The following is a 25,531-nucleotide window of genomic DNA, read 5'->3' as shown; positions in this document are numbered from 1 at the left end:
ATATAGTTTAAAGACTAACAATTTTGATCATAAACTTGAAATTCCAATAAAAATACTCAGCGCATGAAAATTCTTTCCTTTTCTTTTCTTTTCTTTTTCAGATTTTTTTTTTACTGGGAGTTCTGCAAAAAAATAAAAAAATAAAAAAAATCCACCCTTGTTGGAAGTCGGTACTCTCACTCACTCCATCATCAAACACACATTATATAACCCCACAAACATTAATCATAATCATTTCCTTTAAGCCCTACTCCTTTTTCTCTTAACGGTGAAATTAAACAAAAACCATACAAACTAGGAACTGCCATTCAAAATCCCAGATAATACTTGCGTCCCTCTACAGGGAATGAAAATAGTTGACCCTGTATATAAAATCAATAATTCAATTTGCTTAATCTTTCATTTGAAGATCATTCTGGAAAAAAAAATTTGATCAAATCGGATATCCTTTATGAATCTATATGTATAGAACTCAAAAGTGTGGATACTAAATAACATTTTTATAATGAACCCTCTATTTATTTCTTACATTTAGGACATGTTTGCTAAACAGAAATGGGACAATGAATGAATCGGAACGCCTAAAAATAGGAAATGTATTGAAAGAAAATCAGAACAACTAATACTCCCTTGTCCATCTGATTCCTTATTTTTTTGGGTATTTGATTACAAATTTTTTAAAGAAAAACTTCCATTTTTCCAATTCCTCACGTATAAGTAAACGCATGAAATATTTAAGGAATGAAAGATTATCTTACTCATATTTTAGCAAATGAATGAAACTCAATAATCAAAATGATTCTAATTTCCTTTTGACGTAAGTCAACATGCCCAAACAACTAAACGATCTCTAACTCACACAATTTTATGTATAGTTGATCTCAAAATAAACGATCTCTAATTCCCTTATGATGTAAATAACCCTCAAATCGCACTGCCTTGCAACTGAGCAGACGCTTCCCAGCGGGCACGCAAGGAATAGGATACGACAACTGCATTACATGACCAATCTACGCTTAAAGCCAAAAAGGTGTAGAAGATCTAAGCAACCACTCGATTTGGTGTTTTTGAATTTATATTTCATTATTAAGACAAACTATTACTTGTTAATTTATAGTAAGTCACATGATAAAATTTTTAATGTGTCAAACACGATTCAGTTGATTAAATATCATAATTAAAATGCTTAGATATTAAAATAAAAAAAAATATTTTCAACTACTTAAATTACGACATTTTGTATTTTAACTGTGTTATCCGGTAAGGAGATTAGGTTGGGTAGGGAGAAGGATTTTAGAAGGTCAGATATCACCAGCACTATAATGGGGCCCACGTTAGAAATATTGCCATAAAAATAAGAAAGTTGGCTCTTCATACGAGGTCAAACTCCCCAATCAAAAAGTCTCACCTTCAACTAAATCCACTCCCCCCGACATTTTCTTTCATCTCTTCACATGCAACCCCACTTAGTTCGTGACCTTAATCTTAATTGTATTCGTATACGGTTTTTTTCTTTTTATGTAAAATATGAATTCTATGAACAAATTAATATTAAACTCATGAGGAATAAACCGCATTTGTGATGTCGATTTTAAAACTTCATCCAACTAAATGAAAATTAGATGCTATTGGACTAACATGTAATGCAAAAATTCTTAAAAACTTGACAATTGACGAAAATGATCACATATCAAACTTCAATTGTCGAGCTGATCAAAATTAAATATGAACATATCGTTGAAAGATTGAAGACATCAATATCGACAACATCTTAAGAAACTAATCATTTCAACAATTAATATTTGAGAAAATAAAAAAATACATATAAACAAATCTCCTAGTCTAGATATTGTCTTGTCATTGTCCAAAATTTTATCATCTCATAGTGAATCTAATCCACCCAAAACTTTGGCCATAAAATTAGATCGTAGCATTCTTAACCAAAGATCTAATAAGCTAAATCCCCAAGTATACTAGAAAACTCTCATCATGTACTGAATTAATAAGTTGAAAATCACAAATCTATATCAAAGATCAAGTAAAACCCATATTCAATGACCAAATAAAAAACAGAGCATATAAAAATAATGAACAGAGACTTTGACAGCTGACAAATCTGACACCAATTTTCTGCATCATTCGAGCTAATGGGAAGTGATCAAATAAATATTCTTACACAAATGAACAAAACTGGTGTTTAAATTTATTTATTAAATATAATATGTCCAAATGGTTCCAATAGAGACTTAAACAAAGAGGAACATATACGATATGAGTGCCCCATAAAATTTTAGAGAGAAGCAGACCGAAGAGTATTCTATGTTAAATTACCAATCCTGCCCCTCCTCTTTGCTGTAAATTGCCATCAAGTAATAGTAAATAATCCCCACAGCTCCATCATCTCCTAGTCCCCGGGACATGACTGTAAAACTGTGGCCATTGTCCTTCAAAATTAAACCAGAGAAATGCATTTCTATGGCAGCAGCTCAGCACTTCAGATTTTCACCAAAAGGGAAATTACCATGATAAGCATGGATTTAAAATCTTTTTTTTTTTTTTTTTTTGGGTTTTTAGATTGGAAGAGAAATTAAATAATGAGATTAATTAAGGTGGGCTACCAACAATGCCCACAAAGAGCCTGCTGAGTGAGGCCAATTTCTTCTCTTTCTCTTCTGCTTCTGCTTTTCTGGTCCTCTTGAAAAGTGCTTGTGGGGATGAAGAAACTGATGATCCCACTGGCCACGAATCATTTGAGCTTTCATAGCTGAAATATGCATCAATCACCGCACTTGGGCTGCCCGGGATTTGATCATGCTTGCGTTTGTTGGTGCTGTTTTTGTTGTTGCTGCAGGCGTAATCATAGTCGATTATCAGACTGTAACAGTCGTTCACTTTTTCCTGTTTCGCAATGCAGCATCACTTAATTAAACAATAACTAACCAGCATTAAACAAATCATACACCTTAAGAATGTGCATTAATTGATCTTCTGTTTGAACTTTGAAGTAGCTTGAAACTGATCAAAATCATGAAATTAAATGAAACAGAAACATAACGTTGGCATTGCATTATGTCTATCCCAAGTTCGAGTCTATTTTTTACTCTTTTTTTTATTTACGTAAATTAATTTAGAATACCGTCTTTCGAAACGGAAAAAAAAAAAAAACAAAACGTAAAAAGACCAACCTTGCTTATTTTGAGAACACCAAGAAGCTGGTTCTGGTATTCAATGGCATTCCAAGGCTCGACCTGGTCTATAACGCGCATCATTGTTGCAGTGGCCAAAACAGAAGGCAAATAACGGACAAATCTCGAATCTGAGAAAAACCCAACACGAAAAAGTAAACAAGTTGTCGAGAAAGACTTAAAAATTGTATTAAATCTTGCTCTGTTTCCTTGTTCTTATCGAAAAGTTTAAGCTTTTTTGTGCTAATGGAAGCGTTACGGTTTCTGCTTACCGAAGACTACGGAGAGAAGGAGACGCTCGCAGCGCTTGAGGAACTCCCAATGGAGGTGGGTTTTCAATCCGAGCCTTCTTATGATGTGGTCGAGGAACGAAAGTGGCGTCACTGGATGCATCCGCCAGTGGAGAGCTGAGAGCACCAAAATCTCCATTCTCTGAATCGTTTTCGCCTCGAAAAAGTACTTCGTGTCCTCCACCTGATGAAGAACGAAAGCCATGTTTTATATTTGGGAGATTAATCGAAAATTTAGAAGAAAAATCGATGCTTTAAGCACAAAAATGATTATTTACTTGAAGGTCTAAAAGCAGAGGAACTTCGGTTTCTTCCACTTTGGCAGCCAGAGAGAGGCAAGTGACAGCCACAAGCTGGACCATCCACGGCTTGTCTCTCTGGAAATGGTGGCTTGAGATGAACCGATCGAAGTAGTTAACGGCTAGGATTGCAGTGAGGGCTGTGAACCCGTAATGGGCGTTCACTTTGAGCATCCACAGCACGGCATCACGGCGAGCCGCGGAGATCAAAGAGTCCTCTGTTCCCATGCCCTCCATGTGTTTGACGAAATGCGTCTGTTGCTGCTCCTCCTTGGAAAAGAGAGAAACAAGCTCATCATCCTCCCAGAACAGATCTTGTTCCAACAGGAGCATGGGAAACAGAGAAGGGAAGTTTGGGTTTTTCCCACTGACGCCATTGTTGTAGTTCTCACCACTACTCACTTCTTGTTCCACCACCTCTCCATCGTCCTCCTCCCACTTGTCCTCCTCACAGAGCAAAGCATCCAGCAAAAGTGAATGGCTTTGTGGGTTTTGGTGTTGGTCGTGATTCATTGCCATCTTCTTCTGAGAAGAAGAGGTTTTGGTCCTCTGCTCATTATACGAAAGAAAAGCTCATCACTCTCACACCCATCTCTCTCTCTCTCTCTCTCTCTCTCTCTCTATTTTTTGCTTTGGGTTGTGGTGTGGTGGTGCAGCAGGGGAGAGGGAGGGAGAGAGAGAGGGAGAAAATAGTACTGTATAGCTATAGAGAGAGAGAGGAAAAAGAAAGGGTCTGGACTGTGGATGTATAGAGCAGAGTGGGTTTCACGCTTGTCCTTTATATATATATATTGGATTTTGGGAATTCTTTTCTTCTTTCTTTTTATCGTTTTTTTTTTTTTTTTTTTCCTTCTTTTGTTTTGTGCTTTCGGTGTGTTGTTTCGTTTCGTTGGCGGGGAGAAATGTAACCGGCACACACATCAAGCTGGACCCCCATGAAAACAACCTCATATACAAGGCATAAAATAAAGACTCACTCTGCTCATTTCTCAAGGACTTTCTCTCTCTAGAGAGAGAGAGAGAGAGAGAGAGAGAGAGAGAGAGAGTCTTGTCTATTGGTAGTAGGACGGAGTATGAGTAAGTAGTAGGGTTGTATAGTTATTAGGCTTTTTGGGTTCTTACTTGCAAAAGCATTGATGTGTCTTGGACTCTTTGATTCTGCTGGGTTTTAGATTTTGCACCCAACAAATTTATAATGCATTGATTACCCCAGACGATTGACAAATTACATATAATAATGCTTTATACTTGTACAAAGTTGATGGATAGAGACGTATAATTGTATGCGTATGTAAGATCCGTATGTATTAAAGAGTGTATAAATACTATATTGTAATGAATATATGCATATAAGATGACTTTCACCAGCATTCTTCGACTCAAATCTTTTCATCAAAAAGTTAAAACTCGTATATAAGTTTTTAGTCAAATTAAAAAGTTATATTAGGCTTTTAAGAAAATATCTAAGTCAAACAATGGTACCATTCGAACAAGTAAAATAACATTATAGTTTTCGATCGAATCATCTTCAATGCACATACATAAATTGTTAAAATTTAAAATCGTGTTTTTACTTCAAAGTTTTCTCCTCCAATGCAAATGTCCAAAATAATAAAACTAAATTTTGGCATTTGATAAGTACATACATTGGAGGATAAAACAAGAAAACTTACACCCACCACTAGATTTGGATCAAAATATAAAAGTATTAGGTATAAGAATATAATTTTTGCAATGACAATGGCATTAAGTCATAAACCCACCACTAGATCTGATCTAACAAGTCTTTGCTTTGGGCCTTAGTGTTTGACATAACAGTCTTAACAAATCCCACTTTTGTGAGTCTTTGTTTTTGTATTTTGGAGTTGAAACAAATCCCATTTCCAATCTCAAATTTAATATGGTTGTTGACACGTACATGTCAGACTTGCTTTATATCTTTCTTTGCCTCATTCTAAACAATAATTCTTCTTTGATGGTAATCAACATCCATATCTATTTATTTTAAAAATAAAAAATTTTATACCAACCCATTTCACAAGCATAGTTCAGGAAAAAACTTGACCACGTTTGGCAATTCAGACTATACTGATTATTACAGTCGGATAGGATAAATAGTCATCGTATAATATTGACTAAATTAGTCAAGCGTTTGGTGCAGTATCAGATATTGACCGTATTAATAACACATTCATTTTGGATGGTTTTATTAGTCAAGTGTATACCAGATAAAATAAGTTGACCGGTTAAATTAGTTTAGTGCTTATTTAATACGGAAGGGCGCCAAACATCTGGCTCCGCACTATTAGTTCTATCCGATCACTTATACAAACTGCCAATCGAGGCCTTGTATTTCAATACAAATCCATTGACCATATTTCTCACTCAATTAACTTCCTATTATACCCTTGAGTAATCCAAGCAAATTGGCCAGGTCAAGCTCTATATTAGTCCTATACATATCATTTTTATTTTCCTTTTTAACTTGATTTATATATGCATTTGAGACGCTTCTTCTTCTTTTTTCTCTCCTACTACTACGGTATTTACCTCGACAATAGATATTAAGGAGTAATTTTCCTCGTATTTACCTCTTTTCTGACTTGGTTCAAATGATGGCGGGGCTTATCTTCTATCAACATACATATCAAGTCTTCGTCTTATATTTCTACATGCAACCTATTTATTAGGTACCCAATTCTAATTTTCTTTCATTGCAATAGGTACAAAGTTGTGTTTATATATAATTGCTATAGGTAGATAATGATGGAAATCTTTTCCATAGGTAAACAATAGTTTTCATCTCTGTCATACAAATATAAATTATTTTTTTTTATGTCTTTTATAGGTAGATAAAAATTAATCTTTTAATCGTAGGTAGATAATTGTATTATGTATATGCTTATAAATTTGACAGATGTGTATTAGGGTGATTGAAGGTGCTTATGGTTACAAAGCAAGTAAATGCATAAACCAGGGATTTAAGTTTTCTGAAACCATTTTGAAAAAGTATAATCCCTCGCTGTAAAACAAGTATATGATTTCCAAAGTAATAATATAATAATACGTAGTAGGGAACCTTGCAGCACAAATGAGTTAAAGGATATAGGATGCTACTACGAAATATCTCATTGTCAAAACTCAAATCGCTATCATAAAATCACAGTTATGAAAATCAATGCTATGAAAATTACTGATATGAAAATCATTGCTCATTATCTATGTAGGCACTGAAGTCATATAGAAGTAGCTAGCTGAGTGTAAGTTTTACGTTCTAGTACTACATCACATGAAGCTAGCTCAACGCACATCACATACGAGTCCAAACAACAAACCTAGGGATAGGCTGACACCTAACTCTGGATCCAAAGCGAATGTAAACAGTGCATGTGAACATACACGTGAAGCTAGTTCTTGGCCCAGGAAAGTACAACTAACTAATAAACACTGTGCAAATATGTGACAATGAATAAATATAACAAATAAAGATGTCATGCCACATTTTATACCGCATTTAATAAAAATATAAGGTGTAGAAAATCTAATAAGAAGATAAACATGACATGTCACATTAATTTAGTAAAGAAACATTTATGCAAAAAATCACATATATATGTGTATATAAAATCAAAAGAACCACTCATCCTTATTTTTTGCCCCTCCAGATCGTAGAGATTGAGCTCGTGGGAGTACGAGGATTCAATGGATTTAGCGAACTGTCTTCGATCAAAATAGGTTTCTTGTGATATTAAATAATCATCATTTACGGATAAGACTACTTTTATCTTTATGCACTATACTCTAAAATTCACGTTTTGTAATAAGTTTTACCACCCAATCACATTGTGCACGCTGATTTATTTATTTAAAGTTCAAATTTATTCTCACTTTTACATATCAACCATACTTTATGGCTTCGTCACTCTCAAGATGTTGGCTAGCACATCATGGTCTAGATGGACACGTGGACATTCTAGTTGAGATGTATCAATTATTCTTTTAATTTATTTTAGGGGCATAATGGGCATAAACATTACAAATTCTTAGCATTTCAGTTGGTTTTTGATAAGTGTATTTAGAGTGGAACAAGTGATGGTAATTTTTCTATTAAATCTGCTTATATGTTGGCCTTCAGTTCTAATGGTTTTCCTAATTAGCGATGGAATCTCTTTTGAAAATTATATATTCATCCAAAAGTTTAGAGTTCCTTATGGTTGCTCTCTCTTGATAAGCTCCTAACTAATGATCAAAGGCTAAAAAGGGGTACAACTGATAACCCTAGGTGTCAAAGATGTACTTGTCGCTTTGAATCTGTGACTCATGTGCTTAAAGATTGTCAGCTTGATAGAGCGTTGGAAATGTACAATCAACAATCAGGCCACATTAATTTTCATGATTAACTTAATTTTGATCTACCACTAAATCAGTCATATCGCTGGGGAAGGGTGGAAGTTAGTTTTTTCAATTGTGTGTTGGTTTATTTGGTATTGGCGAAATAAATTTATATTTTTTTAGCATAATTTTACAATGACTGATGAGTCTACAGTTACTATTTGAACTTATCTTCGTGAATGGTTGAAGGATAATACTCAATAGACTGATAAACCCCTTTGCTTCATTGAGAAGCTCCCCCTTCATGTTGATTTAAGCTTAATGTTGTTGGTTGTAAGAAGAGAAATAATAATTCTATTTGAGCAGTGTTTTAAGCTATTCTGATGGTAAATGGATTTTTGGGTAATGTGCCAAATTGGGCTCAATTGAGATTCCCACTGCTGATATATATATATATATATATATATATATGCTTTATTTGGGCTTCCAATTGGCATGTAGATTATTGATTGATAAATTTTTGGTTGAATTAGGTTCTACACTCATAGTTCATTTGGTTTTGTAAGCTACTGGCAATAATCAGTATTTGGGTCCCCTAGTTTGGCCTGTCAAGAGTTGCTTTCAATATTTTGGCAATGCAAATTCAACATGTCTATAGAGAAAAAATTTGTGGCAGATACTTGACCGACCTATAATCTTAATTAGGCAATTTTTACTTTGATATCTTATGTCTTGTTCAGTTAATTTTGTTCTTGAGGATTAACTTTGAATTAAAAACTTATATTTTTGCATGTATTTTGCATATATTGGGTTTGCTTTATTATGTAGGTAAATTAGTTCACATGTATTTTACACATATTGGGTAAATTATGTTGCTTTTTCTTAGCTATCTAACATTTAAAATTTTTAATGGTAGGTGCACTATTTGAATCAAATAAAATTAATTTTTTGTAGGTAAATTATTTTGCATGAATTTTTACATATATCAAGCATTTTTCCATTACATATGTGTGTGTCAAAATATATAAATAAAGAAAAAAAAATCTATATTCTTTTGAACGGGTATATAATAATAGTAATATGTGCGATAATTGTTTGTTCATTATAATTAAGGTGAGTAATAATATTTATTGATTTGATTTGAATATTATAGCACAAGTTGTAATTATTTTGTAATAATTGTTTAACTACTTTTCTACTTGGCAGTTTATTTTTAAATTTGAATTTTATTGAATGTTTTAAGTAGATTTTCGTAATAAAAGTTTTAAGAAAATATATTTAAAAAACCATTTCGACTATTAGCATTTAGCGCCTTTTCCACCCAAAAACATAAAATAAAATAAAAGAATGAAAAATGAACCAAAATCAAATCACGAGTCGTTTAAAGCATTTAACAGCAATCCACGGAAGAACAAAACAAAACAAGATTTACAGAAAAAAAAAATGGACGTGCAAAACAGCGAATTCTCTCCAACAAACAAGCTTCTCTCTCTTCTTTTACGATGGACAGAGACAAAGGAAAGGACAAAGACAGACAGGCGCGTCTTGAACTCGTCCGACGAGAGAGAGTGATGGCGAGAGCAAGGCTGACTTGCTCTCTCTATGGATGTGTGTGTTACTCATTAGAAAATTGGAGATTATTCTGTCTTGTTTGTCCGACGCAGTTTCATTACCTTACACGTTACAGTCTAGAGAGAGAGAGAGAGAGAGAGAGAGAGAGAGGAGAGAGAAGGGGTATGGCAAATGGCTGAGACAGGAGGCGTAGTCGAACGCCTTTTGCTTTGACATGCTCTGATAAGCCTACGAGTGCCCACTGCCCACCACCACTCTGCCACTCATCTTTTGGCGCGCAACACCCCAACTTTTTTTTATCTTATCTTTTTGTTTTTTTTTTTTTTTTGAAACAAACTATATTATTTATATTATTTAAAGAACGAGTTTAGCTTTATAATATGCTAATAATAATATAATTCAAATTCATTTTTGATAAGAATAGAACCTAAAGCGTCTAATTTACATTTACCTTCAATATCCAGGATGGTGGCCATTTCCTCATGAATAATACTTGGGTATTAAGGTCATTTTGTTAATTAATTAAAATAAATTAATAGACGGTTCTAAATATTAAAGTTGATTGATTAAACGATAAGTTAGTCTATTTGGTACAGTTGATTGATTTTTATAGAATAAATTATAATATGACCATTTTCTATTTAGACACAAAATTCTATGAATCGGCCACAAAAATATTTTAAGTAGAAATTTCTACGCATTGTTGAGTAGCCAAGTATTAGTCTTTTCTCATTATTCAATCAGTAATCAACTTTGAACTCTCCTTCAAAAGTAGATATCCTAGTAGCTCTTTAATTTATAAGATGTTTATTACAAGGTTTAGCAAATAATGAGAAATTTTAATTATGACGGGAACACAAGCGGCACACCACGTATTTTAACAAAAGTGGTGAGAAATTTTATTTTTTAAATTATTAACTTTTTAGCATACATATGCCATCATTTGTATAATAACATATGGTGTATCATCTCGTGTACCAATCACATTAAAAAATCTCTTCAAATAAAAAAGACAAGCCAGAATGATATAAAATTTTTTCCTTTTATTCAATCTTTTATATGCATCTTAGCTTGTCAATGAAATTTAATATTAAAATAAAAATACATATTTGAGCTTAATCAAGTTACTTAGAGTAACATGCTTAAAATTCGTTTCTTCACAAAGGGAAAAGAAAACTTGCATGTATGGGGAAGCTCGACCACTACTTCCCAACTCAGCTAATGACTTGTAACTTGTAAGGGTTTTAACCCCACTTAATTTCTATTTAGTTTATACACATCTTAGTATGTCATATTAAAACAAAATTTTAGATTTAAGTTTAACTGAGTTAGTTAAAGTAGCGTGCTTGGAATTGGTTTCTTCATAACAAAATCTTTTTGGATATAGATGTCTCGACCACCACTTGCCAGCTCAACTAGTGACTTGAAGGGCTTTAACCCCCACTTAAGATTTTCTTTTATTCAATCTTTTATATTCTTAGCTTGTCAATGAAAATTTAATATTAAAATAATAATTCAGACTTGAGTTTAGTCTAGTTGTCTAGAATAGTATGCTTCATTATCTACACTTAAGTTCGAACTCCCTTCTTGTTATTTAAATTAATTGTGTAATTATCCTATTTCTATGTTTGTCAAAGAAAAATCAATTAAATAAAAGGAAAACTAATGAAAATAGTTTGCAAACTTTGAGTTTTAACGATAAGGATAAAATAAAGGATAAAATGAATACTACCAGGATTGACTTTTTAGTGTAAAAATGTGATTTTTTGTTAAAATGAACAGTATCGAGAGTTTTTCGTTAAAGTTCCCTTAAATAAAACTAACGAGCTACTGTTAAGAGAAGCACTTAGTAACATATGGAGGTTTCACTTGTATATTTTCTTTGTGGATGCTTTATTATTATCTTTTTAAAAATGACACCAACTGGTGGCTTCGCAAGGCAATTCACTCCACCTTTCTGAGAGTTGAAAAGACTCATAGAAGCATTTTAGCTATAACAATGGTCACCATCGTGTGATTAACCAGCACAAAGAATTGAAACTAATTTGTGTCGTGTGAAATACGAGCTTAAAATTCGTCCCCAATCACTAGACCACCCCATAGTTGTTTTGCTTTATTATTGATTTTTCTTTTTCTTTTTCTTTTGTTAAGTTCACATAATTTGAAATTTTTTGAGTCTCATCCGTTATTGTTCTTTAAATTTGCCGCTATACAAGTATAATTCTTAGTTCATAATTATTGATACAGCATGCCATTTATAAGGCATTTTTATCAAAAGATGAAACCTCATGTGTTTTAATTTTTTTCGACTTCACATGTGTCCTACGAAAAATATCTTAATAGGACAACCCTACCAACGATTTACTCATTCTCATCATCACAACTTAATTATTCCAGACATATGAGCTGTGCTAACAACAATTGAAAGATCCATGAGAGTTGAGAGGGAGCTCTAGCTTTACTGTAGGTAAAAGAAAGAGAAAACAATCGGGGTGGTTATTATGGCAACCAGCCGACGAAACAATGCCAAACACAACTAAACAAGAATTGGTAGATAGTGACTACATTACAGTAACTCTGTACAATCAATTCCTATGGCAAATATATTATATATCATCAGAATATATACAAATATATAATAACATAGCAATTAACCAAATTTAAACACCCCAATGGGTAAATTAATTAATTAAGATTAAATATTCTTTGTCCATGGTCGTCACAGAACCCTACCTTTTAACCTTTTTGGTCGAAGATACTGACTAGAGTTCAAACCCGATCAAATTGACTTTTACTGGAATGACAAATGAATTTCTTCAACTTATACAATCTGTGCTGCTCAAAGGGGACCCTTTTTCAATGAATCTGGAGGTGTCCATGAGTGGACAAACAACACATTGTAATGATCTGTGAATGTGAGCCCAGCAGCTACATATATCGATAGATCTTGGAGCAATTTGGCTACATATGGCAATATTGAACAGGGTTAAATGGTAAAATCATTATACCCAATCAGAGATTTTGCAATATATAATTAGTAGTTACTAGTTTTGGGGTTCCATCTAATAGACTTGAGATCAGTACTAGTTGGTGTTTGAAAATTTTGTGGATTATGGATGAAGAGAGTTTATATGTTGTGGAGCAAAAAATAATCCGAAAGATTCTGAAGCTAATACATGAATTTTTACTCAAAGAAGATAAAAATGGGCTTATTAATTTGGCGAGACCCACATTTAATTCACGCACAGTTCAACATCTGAAGATCTAAGCAGTTGACTACAACTTCATCAAACTTTCCTGCCCATGACAAGGAGAAAAGTCAAAGGTATTAAAGATATGATTAATTACTAAATCCTATCTTTATGCTCTCCTAATTGAGGATCAACTCAATCAAGCAAGAAATCACGGTCGTATCCAATCAAGTATATTACAAAGTAATCCCAAGATATTATTTATTAAATAATATCTCTGGGGGATAATTCTCCATCCTAAGGATGACTCATCTTGACCAATTGGATGTCAACATATGTCAAGGCAAACCTTACACAAGTGACTAATCTAGCTCCTATAAAGACCCCATTGGCTTTTGCTATGCAATTAAGTTCTAAATTTTGTTTTTTTTCAAAGAAACTGACTTAGGCATCAAAGATCAATTGGTGAACCCTCCCTCACCAATAGAAAATAAGCACATTAATCAACGCGTAAATAATAATTCAATCATCAATAACCACATCATTTAGTTTGCAAATTTGATATCTCTTGCATTATCCTTCAATGAATCATGTTTGTTTAAACACGTACAATGTCTCAAATGTAAATTATGTTCCAACCACTTGAACTACAAGTTCTTACTGAATCCGATTTGTTTAACTAATAATAAATTAATAAGTCTAAGCATCATTTTACAATCAAATTATGGGTAACAACGGAGACATATATGTATATATCATCATCTCTTTTGTACTTAATCAACTACAAGTCAATGACATAACTAACAAAAGGTGCAAAAATTTCAAAGTTCTAACTACCAACTTTTTAAAGACCAGAATGATTTGTGCTAAGTGGATCCTTTAATTTTTGGGTGGGTGATCATGTCATCCACTGAACGTAAAAGCATTTCAAACTCCCAAATGATAGCTCATGGAGCCTTGACCATAACCCCTTCAGTTCATTCCCAACTGGCAAAGATGAAGTGATCGCCTTTGACTCGATCGTGTCCATAACACTCCTACGAAATTACTCATTAATGGCGTTATTAAAGTCGACAAGAGAAGTATATTCCTGTCGAATATTAATAAACTCCGACGAAAAATGAATGCAATGACGGATAGAGGAAGCGACAGAATTGTCATCGTTAGGAAAATGCTTATTATGTTGGTTAGGGCTCTAAAACCGCCAGAAAAAAAGAAAGCGTTTTAAATTAAAAAAGAAAAAAGTAAATAGTGTCGATTACAACTGACATTAATAAGCCTATCGGATATAGGCGACAATAAATGCTGATGACTCTTGTTGGTTAAATGCACATCTATGTCGCTCTCAACTGCCAGAAAATAAATAATACCGTTGAATAAAGCAACTACCTAACCGACTTGAAGTAAATTTTTTAATAAGTTCCGACGGATAAATAAATCTTTCTGTCATCTATACTCGACACTGCCAATTAAAAAATAAGGAAAACTAACGAAAAGTTCTCAAAAACTTAAGTTTTAACGAAAATGAAAAAATAAGGATGTAAGTGAATAGTACTAGGAGTGACTTTTCAAGGTAAAAATGTCATTTTCGTTAAAAGTGAACAGCACTGGAAATGTTTCATTAAGATTCCCTTAAAAATATAAATCGTAAATTTCTTTTATCAATAAATAGAATAACCAACTACTTTCCATCTTCCACAACCGACGGAAAAATATTAATAATAAATAAAAATTAAACACCGAAATGTCAGTTTTTTTTTTTTTGGAATGAATGAATAAAAAAACCAAAGCTTATAATTATCCTTCATAACAAACATAATATACATTCAAATATAAAAATTAACCTACAATAATGTCTTATGAATCTACCATAATACATAAAGTACACAAAAATAAAGAGGCCGATCTAACACGTACTAAGCAAAGTGTCATACATAGCCGTAAGGAAAACCAACTAAATAACTATTTAATAGAACTCGAGTATGAATGTGTTGGTGATCGTCCCTGTGGTCCAAAATCCCCCATCATATCCACATCAAATAAACTACCCGACAACAATCCAGTATACCCACCAGTGGGAACACCTAGGGAAATATGTGAGTCACCGGGAGATGGCATCTATGGTCGATATACCGGCATTTGAAATGGTGGCTGCTGCATGTAAGACATGGGCTGCTGCAAAGGCATCTGATGGATAGGATATAGAGAAGGGGGTGGCTGACTGGGGGCCAAATGCTGTGTTGCCTGAGGGCTTCGTGGTGGCTGCTGCAAATGTATCATCAGCATCATCAATAATTTTTGTTGTTGCATCATCATCTGCTGGTTCATCTGTTGATGTTGCTGGTTTATCTGCTGTTGCAAGGTCTGTGATTGCTGAAGCTGAGCTTGTACCTCTGCCAACTGTTTAGCAGCTTTTTCCTCTCTCCTCCCAATTCATTATTTTCAGATAGCAACTTGGCTAATGCACCCGTGGATGATTTCCTGGAAGAACGAGCAGTTGAAGAACTTGCATATGACACCATCTCAGGTGTCACCCCATGACCATAACCTCGAACTCTCTTTCTAGTCTCAGGACCCGTTGCCTCAACATAAACCTGTGTTCTCAGTTCAGGGGTGTCTTCTTCTACTGAATCGACCCTTGCCTGAACGTGACTCTCCATTGATGCCTTACAATATAACATTTAAAAATAATAATAAAAGATTGATAGTCATAAGACAAATAAATAAAATTGAATAAATAACAATGAAATATAAATAGTTATAATATAAATAGGGAAGTGTTATTAGCACTCTAAAAATTTCATTCTACACTCCTCACAAGTGTATTTTTCTTTTCCAATATAGAAAGTTTGGAGTGTAGAATGAGATTTTTGGAGTGCTAATAACAATTCCCTATAAATAAAGTTATCGTATACCCCCCCTCTCTACTGTGATGTTTCGTCAATTCAAGTTTAATCCTTTTGGGTATGGGTTGCTCGAAAAAAATCCATGGGATCTGGCTCTTCCCCATGCTTGTTCCTCTTTAAATATAAGTCAATGAAAAAACAACAAACAATTTCAAGCATTACTTGTTGACTTTTGTGTATATTCCTGTAACATTGGGATTTTTAGCAAAGTATGATTTCATGTAGTTATTTTTTTCCTTATTGATATGATTGTAACATCCTGTAAATTCCTCATTGAGAGATGAATAGACACATAACACTATTCCAAAAGCATTTTCTTCTTGGCACCAGAGCCTAGGTTAGAAAAAAAAAATATAGAAGTTGCACGTTGTGCATAGAACCGAGAACCACCAACTACATAGCCAATTGTGCAGCACACCGTCAAACCAGCAAGCGACGCCGTCGTTGTTGACCCGAGTTCATCGAGCCAATTCTCGCATCCACCCAGACTAGCAAGCGACGCCACCGTTGCTGACCCGAGTTCACTGAGCTGATCGTTGCAGCCACCCACCACTACCTGTTGTTGCATCAAGTGACCACAAATCGAGGTCTAAAACCCAGAAATTATCGCTGCAAATCCCGATTAAGAACCACCACCTGTGTCTGCAATTCTGTCTGCACAAGAGACAAAACTCGAGAAACGGCTACTGACCACCTTGAACATATCACTTCTGCACCCACACCTGATCTGTTATAGTGACACTTGTCTGTATCAAATAAACATCATTGATGCCTGAAACTCACACTAGAATCATAAATGCGTGTGTACACGTATCAATCTGTAGCCCAACCCGTGTTCTGCAAAATAATTTTTTGTGATTTGCAATTTTCTTCCTTTGCTGTGCTTCAAAAGAAGTCCCCAGGAGTAAGGAAAATAAAAAATAAAAAAAAAAGAAAAAAGAAAAAAGAAAAAGGAAAAAAAGGAATAAGGAAAAGAGAAAAAATAGTTTGTCTTTTTTTGGGCTATTGTTTGTTTTTCTAGGGGTCTCACATTGTTTAACCTAGTTAGTTTGGAATATTAGCCCTATCAATCACCTTAGACGTTGCACTCAACTCACGCAGAGCAATGACATGTTAGACTCGTCATCCCCGCTGTAACGAGTTGTGTGCATTGGTTGCCGAAGTTAAGGTAGATTATATGATCATACAAGTAACGATGGTAAGGCTTTAAAGGTTTCTACATCTGTTTTGAATAATATATGGATAATTGATTCTGGTGCTACTGAACATATGACTTGTGATTCTAGATAGGTACGAGCACTAAACCTATCCACCAAAACTAACATGAATGTTGCTAATGGTAATGTTGCCCCCATTATTGGGGAATGTGTTATCTCTTTTTCTGATACCCTTAATCTTAATTTTGTACTTGTTGTTCCTTCTCTTGACTATAATTTATTATCTGTTGCTTAGATAACTGTTGCCCTACATTGCCTTGTGATTTTTTGACCTTCCTTTTGTGTTTTTAAGGACATTTGGACTCGCAAGACGATTGGTTATGGTATTAGGAAGGGGAAGCTCTACTACTTGGAATTGACATTGAATAGTACCCGAATGTTGACTCAAGCTCTTGTTGTGGAAGGATCTCAAGGGGAGAAGAATAAAACTTCGGAGGTTTGGTTGTGGCATCGTCGACTTGGACATGCTTCTTTCGGTTATCTACAAACGTTGTTTCCTAGTTTATTTGTTCATAACGATGTTTCTAGTTTAAATGTGTGTTTGTGAATTGGTTAAAAGTCATCATACTTCGTTTCCGTCCAGTTTGAGTAAAAGTTCAGTTCCATTTATGATAATTCATTCTGATATGTAGGGGCCCTCTAAAACTGCTACATTTGGTTGTGCTCATTGGTTCGCTACTTTTATTGATGATTGCACACGTATAACTTGAGTTTATTTAATGAAGTCCAAAAGTGAAGTTCTTCTTTGTTTCAACGATTTCCCAAAATGGTGCAAGTACAGTATAAGTCATAATACAGGTTCTCATGAGTGATAATGCTGGTGAGTATGTGAACTCTAAACTTCATGCCTTTCTTGATCATCATGGTATTGTTCATCAAACTACATGCCCATATACTCCACAACAAAATGGAGTTGTAGAATGCAATAACCGTAAACTTCTGCATGTTGTTCGTGCTTCCTTGCTTGAGGCGTGTCTCCCGTTATCCTATTGGGGAGAAGCTCTCATTTCAGCTGCGTATCTTATTAATCGTGTTCCATCTTGATCAATTGATTTTTAGACACCACTTCAAGCTCTCTTTCACATGTTGATGCTCCTACAATCCCCAATCTTCTACCTCACGTGTTTGGTTGTGTGGCCTTCGTTAATCTCCACAAACAGCAGAGGAGTAAGCTTGAACCTTGAGCCTTACAGTGTGTGTTTGTAGGCTATGCCTCTAGTAAAAAAAGGATATCAATGTTATCACCCTTCAACAAAAAAGCTGTTTATTACTATGGATGTTGCATTTCATGAGCATGAGATATACTTTGCCAATCCCGAGTCTTCACTTCAGGGAGAGAATCAGATAAAAGTTCAAACTCTTGATTATATAATTCCGGATACAGATATTATGAATGATTTAGATTTAAGTGGTGATCATTCACAAGAAAATAGTGATGTGAATGACGTGGAATTAAGTGGTAATGTCTTGGAGACAAGTGGTAATCATTCACATGAAAACGATGCTGAAAGCCTTGCAAGGGACGAACTGACGCGACTAGACAACTCATTGCCTTCCTCACCACCTGACAATCCAGTGCCACATACTATCTCACAGTCAATCTCTCCACTCTTGAGCCCTAATGACCATAACCAATCATCTTCGATCTCGGATGCACCATCACCACGTCATCTCCCTAACCTTGTCACCTGAGATATTCCTAAACTTACTTATGAAGTTAACCCTAAATGCAATACTAGCTATTTAGTGAATAAACCCAACCCTGACCTTAATGTGTTATACTTGTTAAGCAATTATGTGTCTACTAGTTACCTGTAAGAATCAAACAAGTCATTTGTGCATCAATTATCTATTGTATCTATTCCTAACAGTGTGCAGAAGGCTTTAGCTGATCCACGTTGGCAAGCAGCAATGAATGAAGAATTAAAGTCTTTGAAGAAGAATGTTACCTGGGAGATCACAGACTTGCCAGCTGGCAAGAAACCTATGGGCTGCAAATGAGTTTATACTGTGAAGTATAAAGCCGATGGGACGGTGGATCGCTTCAAGTTAAGACTGGTAGCAAAATGGTACACTCAGAAATATGGAATCGATTAAATGGATACTTTTGCTCTTGTGGCCAAAATCAACACGGCTTGTGTTTTGTTGTCTTTTGCTGCAAATCTTAATTGGCCCTTATATCAGTTCGATGTGAAGAATAACTTCTTGCATGGAGATTTGACAAAAGAGATTTATATGGATCTTCCACTAGGATCTTACACTCCAGATAAATACAAAAGAAATGTTGCAGGTTGAAGAAATCCTTGTATGGTTTGAAGCAGTCCCCGCGAGCATGGTTTGGAAGATTCACAAAATCTTTGAGAGCATTTGGTTACAAGCAAAGTAACTTTGACCGTACTCTATTTCTAAAAAAAAGAAATGGAAAGTTAACTGCACTTAGGCCTCGTTTGGCAGTTCGGACTGTACTGACTATTTCTGTCGGATAGGATGAATAGCCACCGGATAGTACTAACTAAATTAGTCAGGTGTTTGGTGCAGTATCGGACTAGTGACCGTATTATTTATACTGTGTTTGGTATTATACTAGATAGGAGGAATAAAACTTAAATTTTTTTTTTTAAAAAAAAAAGTGAAATCATTTTTTTGTTCCTAGATCTCTCCGCACCCCCAAACACCCTCCCTCTCTCTCCCTTCTTCTTCCCCGACTGCAGAAGAATCCCAAATAATTGTTCCCCAGCTCTCTCCGCCACACCCCCCAAACTCCCTCCCTTACTCTCCCATATTCTTCTTCCCCGACTAAATAATCCGGGCGTTTTGGTTGATTTTATTAAGCAGGTGTATATCGTGTTATCCTATCTGACCGGTTAAATTAATCTGGCACTTATTTAGTACGAGTGAACGCCAAACACCCGAGTCCGTATAACTAATCATATCCGATCCTTTATCCGATCTACCAAACAGGGCCTTATTGTGTATGTAGATGATATGGTGGTAATATGGAATGATCCGGAAGAACGTGTGGCCTTGCAAAGATACTTGTATATGGAATTTGAGATAAAAGATATTGGATCCCTAGAATATTTTCTACGGATTGAGGTATCGAGAAGCAGTTCTGGAATTTTCTTGTCACAGAGGAAGTATATTTGTGAACACGAAAAATTCCTGAAACAAGAAACAAGAATACGCGTACAAAATAATATTTTTGTGTTTAATGATTTTGGGGTTACGATCTCTCTCAAATTTGGTCCTCTGATTCTATCTTCGTAGGGTGTAGGTTTGTGGATGAGTTGTTGATCCAAAGGGCCGTCGGGGCTTGATCTAAGGATGAACAGTTGATGAACGGATCTTCAAGGGGCGTTGGGCTTGATCTTGAAGAATGGGTGTATGGGTTTGTTGAGGTTGTTGATCCAAAGGGCCGTTGGGGCTTGATCTTAGGATGAACAGTTGATGAATGGATCTTCAAGGGGCGTTGGGCTTGATCTTGAAGAATGGGTGTATGGATTTCTTCAAGGGCTTTTGGGCTTGATCTTGAAGGTTGATGGATGAGCAGATCTTCAAGGGCTTTTGGGCTTAGTCTTGAAGAACGATTGGATGTGTGGATTTGTTGAGGTTGTTGATCCAAAGGGCCGTTGGGGCTTGATATTAGGATGAACGGATGATGAATGATGAACACTTGCTTCAAGGGGCCGTCGGGGCTTGGTCTTGAGTTGGTGGGAGTTCTTCAAGGGCCGTTGGGGCTTGATCTTGAAGGAGGATTTGACGAAGAACGAAGAGTGCTTTCTTGATCCTTCGGGATTTTCTTGAGAGCTTTAGAACTTTAAGGCTTCAAGGTTTTGGTCCCCCCCCCTTGGGGAGTATTCTCTTCCATTTTGGGAGTAGAGAAATGTATTTGTGAATTGGTTTCCCATTCCTCTTGATGGAGAAGCCTATTTATAGTCTTTGAGAGTGAATCACCACCATTCATTTTTTTGGCGAAGTGAGTGGAGGTTGTAGGTGAAGTAAGTGGAGGTTGTAGGTGAAGTAAGTGGATGTTGTAGGTGAAGTAAGTGTGTGAGGTTGGTGAAGTAAATAAATGTTGTAATTTTAATACATTGGTTAACATTTATTTTACTGAAATTTCGATGTCTACAAATGCCCCCACTTCAAGGCGCGTCGTAGACATGTACTTGTCACGTGTAGAAGATGCGTTTTGAAGTCCCTTAATGTAGATGTCAACCCAAGGGCCGTCGAGGCTTGATCTTGAATTGGGCTGGAAATTTCTTCAAGGGCCATCGAGGCTTGATCTTGAGTTCGACTGGAAGATTTTCTGGTTTCCTCCAATCGTTGATTTTCCACAAGCTTAATCTTGAACTGGGCTGGAGGATTCTTTTGGTCTCCCCCAAAGGTCTGAACTTACTCCTTTTATCTGGAGTTGAATTTGATTTAAGGGTGGTGAACACTTGATTTTGAATCGGACTTGTGATTTCTTCAAGGGCCATCGAGGCTTGATCTTGAGTTCGACTGGAAGATTTTCTGGTTTCCTCCAATCGTTGCTTTTCCACAGGCTTAATCTTGAACTGGGCTGGAGGATTCTTTTGGTCTCCCCCGAAGGTCTGAACTTACTCCTTTTATCTAGAGTTGAATTTGATTCAGGGGTGGTGAACACTTGATTTTGAATCGGACTAGTGATTTCTTTAAGGGCCATCGAGGCTTGATCTTGAGTTCGACTGGAAGATTTTCTGGTTTCCTCCAATCGTTGATTTTCCACAGGCTTAATCTTGAACTGGGCTGGAGGATTCTTTTGGTCTCCCCCGAAGGTCTGAACTTACTCCTTTTATCTGGAGTTGAATTTGATTCAAGGGTGGTGAACACTTGATTTTGAATCGGACTTGTGATTTCTTCAAGGGCCATCGAGGCTTGATCTTGAGTTCGACTGGAAGATTTTCTGGTTTCCTCCAATCGTTGATTTTCCACAGGCTTAATCTTGAACTAGGCTGGAGGATTCTTTTGGTCTCCCCCGAAGGTCTGAACTTACTCCTTTTATCTGGAGTTGAATTTGATTCAGGGGTGGTGAACACTTGATTTTGAATCGGACTTGTGATTTCTTCAAGGGCCATCGAGGCTTGATCTTGAGTTCGACTGGAAGATTTTCTGGTTTCCTCCAATCGTTGATTTTCCACAGGCTTAATCTTGAACTGGGCTGGAGGATTCTTTTGGTCTCCCCCGAAGGTCTGAACTTACTCCTTTTATCTGGAGTTGAATTTGATTCAAGGGTGGTGAACACTTGATTTTGAATCGGACTTGTGATTTCTTTAAGGGCCATCGAGGCTTGATCTTGAGTGAAAATAGGACCATGAGCGGTTTCAGGATTCAGACACATGGCAGGCAAGCACGAGGTGGAGGTGATGACCTGTTTCTTTGTTCAATCTTTCCAATTCATATTTGAAGAGGGTTAGAGGATGACTCAGCATATGCAGTTGTTGCGTTTGCTGACGATCCACAAGATTGATGTTTCATTGTCACTCGTCTTAGCTGTTCTCCAAGTAGATGTGGTCCATTCTCTGGAAGTGTATCAACCGTTGAAGATGACTACTCGAGAGCAACGCTAGGTAAACAACCAGGGAATAGATTCCAGGTAGTCGGTTCCAGATCGGAAGACTGACTCCAAGTGCCGGCTGATTGCTCTCTTTCTCTTTGCCCTGCGAGTAAGAACAAGGACAAAGGGAAGGACATGGAGAAAACATGATATGAGATACTTTTGTTTTTTGAAGAAGTGTTGACGATTTAACGGCGTCGCGCGGCGAGGCTTTGCTCTTTGGTGACGGCGCCAGCGGAGGGTTGTTGAGGCTTCTCGAACTCTTTGATTAGAACAATGATGTCGAGCTTGGATTTGACTTAAACTCTTCTGTCTGGATGGTGCTGCAGGGGAAGGCGTCGTGCTCCAGCAGTTTATTCCAGCTCCTTGTACCGCATTCTTCTCTGCTTGTTTCTTTTACATAGTCGAGGTGGTGCGCAACCCTTTGCCTTTAAATGGTTTTTCAAGGCATCACTTCTCAGCAATTCATCTATGCTTGGCAGCTTCAGTGTAAAGAGCCGACACTTCGTCGCCTGTCCTGAAGTCTGCGCTGAGGGAATTCAAGACTCACCAACAGTTGAAGACGAGCACTCGAGAGCAACGCTAGGTAAGCAACCAGGCAAAGGTTCTGTGCAATCAGTTCCAGATCGGAAGTTTGATTTCGGGTTCCGACTGATTGTTTTCTTTCTCCTTGTCTTGGAGGCAAGAACAAGGGCAAAGGAAAAGACAGGGAAAAAACATGATATGAGATACCTTTGCTTTCGCCCTTGATGATATGAGATACTTTTGCTTTTGAAGAAGCAGCGAATGAATCAGCACATATATTTGTTGTGCTTGTCTCCACATGCTTCGATCTACCGTTTCCTCCTGCCTCATCTGTACTCCAGGCATCTGGTATCTTTTTTGGGGGTACATCAATAGTTGAAGATGAGTACTTGAGAGCAGGGCTGGATAAGCAATCAGGGAAGGGATTCCAGGCAGTCGACTCCAAACGGGAAGCTTGATTCCAAGTGTCGACTGATCTCTCTCTCTCTCTTTGTCTTTCAGGGAAGAACAAGAACAAAGGAAAGGATGAGGGAAAGGCATGCTATGAGATACTCTTGCTTTCGACCCTAATGATATGGGATACGTTTGCTCTCGAAGACTTGGTTGAATAGGTGTTTTCAAGGGAAGAGGTCGCACATTGTGATGGGGATGGACGATCTTTGTGTCGAAATTTCATTATTTCCAACACTTTCACATTGTTCTGGAGGTTGACAAGAGCTGTTTTGCCCCCTTTTCGACTGATAAACTTGTGGACAAGATGGTTGCTGCTTGTCCAATTTCTTCGAAGCGATCTTCGAAATGCATTCCTCACAATCTTCATAGCAAGGAGCCTTGATCGAGAAATTGAATAAGTCTTCGAGGAAGAAAAGATCCCGCATGAACGATCTTTGTGTTGAAATTTTCTTATCTTCAACATTTTCACATTGCTTTGGAGGTTGGCGAAAGCTGCTTTCCCTCATTTCTGATTGGTGCACTTGTGGAGAAGACATATGTTTCTCGTGCAGTTTCTTCGGAGTGACATGAGTCCATCCTTCAATTTCACTTGACTTGGAGCATGCCCCCAACAGTCGAGGTGAAGACTTTGAGTCGAAAGAGCCAGAAGTGACATCTTTCTTAGGGATTTCATCTTCAGTGCCGTTCTCTTGGGTTTGTTGGCATGAAGATTTGCCAGTGTGGACGATGATGCGCCTCCTTACCTTCAGTGGTCCTTTTGTGTCGACCTCTAGGATTGCTTGGCGCTTCATCCTTGAAGGAATCAAGCTTCGAACGTCGCCTTTTTCTGCTAACCCATCGAACTTTTCTTCCTTTGGTGTTGTCTTCCTCTTTCCAAAAGGCTTCTCATTATCTTCAAATCTTTCCGAAGCTGATCGTCGCAGAGGAGAGATATCTGTGTTGCTTTGTTTCTTAGGCTTTAACAACATTTCAAAAACAGAGCTTTGGGATGTTGGCGCGTTAAGCCTCTTGAAGACAGAAGTTCGGTCTTGACTACCAATGCAATTAAGCACTGAAATTCTGGAGCTTGAATGGCTCATCCTATCGAAGACCGACGTCCGAGGGGCGGGTTTAGGCTCTTTTTGGTCTTGTTCAATGCTCACGCTGATGTGTTGAGCGCTAGCTTTCTTCACTTTGCTTGAAATCTTCACGGGTGCATTTGGTGTGAAGCCAAGTCCGGCTTTGTTGTTGTCAACTCCGTAACCATGCTCCTTCAACTTCTTTTGAGTTTTGGTGAGGTTACGTTCTTTGTCATTGACACTATTTGAAACCTTCTTTCCAGCCGCCTCAGAAGAAGCGAAGTCGTACCCGGCCTTTGACATGAGTTTGTAGGCGTTTGGGTCGAAACCTTCCTCGGTCCTCTTGGTTGGAAGAAAGCTTGATTCCACCTTCTTTGGTAGAGCTTTTATGAAGCCTTGTGGTAGTCTTGCGGCCTTAGCACCCCCTAGCTGTGTCAGAGGCAAAACTGCATTCGTCTTGAGCAACTTTACATTATCCGTGTGCCACTGTGTGTCGGCTTTTCTTGTTCCAGTTTCGAATGGAGATTGACCATTCTTTCTTCTTGACATCGGGATATACCGGAATATGGGTGCGTTCGGTCCTTCTGACGGCATCCTACTCCCTTTGGTTGTTGCAGGTTTAGCAAACTTGTCACCGTCTTTGCTTGAAGATGGCACGGCCTGCTCTTTTTGCTTTTTAGGAATGGCTTGCCACTCCTGCTTTTTAGGTGCTGCTTTGCCCGTGGATTTGATCTCTTCCAGAAGAGCTTCGGGTACCATGTCTTCGTCCATGTAGAATTTGGCGTCTGCAAAGTGTGATTCAGCTTCGATGAATGGTTTGGTGTCACCTTGGATCACCTTCACTCATTCTCGGTATAATTTTAGGCATTGGTGAAGGGTGGACGGCACTACCCCATTTGCGTGGATCCAAGGTCTTCCTAAGAGCCAG

General features: G+C 36.9%; 1 protein-coding gene across 1 annotated transcript; it reads right to left on the bottom strand.

Moving 5' to 3' along the window:
- Window positions 1-2,181: 2,181 nt before the first annotated feature.
- On the bottom strand, window positions 2,182-4,473 carry LOC103927787 (cyclin-D3-1). Its single transcript, XM_009336736.3, has 4 exons — window positions 3,754-4,473; window positions 3,458-3,659; window positions 3,186-3,316; window positions 2,182-2,898 (listed from the first exon to the last, which is right to left on the bottom strand). The coding sequence occupies exons 1-4, from the start codon at window positions 4,291-4,293 to the stop codon at window positions 2,605-2,607; spliced, it is 1,167 nt and encodes a 388-aa protein (XP_009335011.2). The 5' UTR covers window positions 4,294-4,473; the 3' UTR covers window positions 2,182-2,604.
- Between the last annotated feature and the right edge of the window lie 21,058 nt (window positions 4,474-25,531).

Source organism: the organism of the source record quoted next, unplaced genomic scaffold, assembly GCF_019419815.1.
Source record: "Pyrus x bretschneideri cultivar Hongxiangsu unplaced genomic scaffold, Pyrus_bretschneideri_v1 Contig55, whole genome shotgun sequence".
Lineage (NCBI taxonomy): Eukaryota > Viridiplantae > Streptophyta > Magnoliopsida > Rosales > Rosaceae > Pyrus > Pyrus x bretschneideri.
Note: the sequence above shows the minus strand (reverse complement) of the source record. Positions and strands in the feature narration are given on the sequence as shown.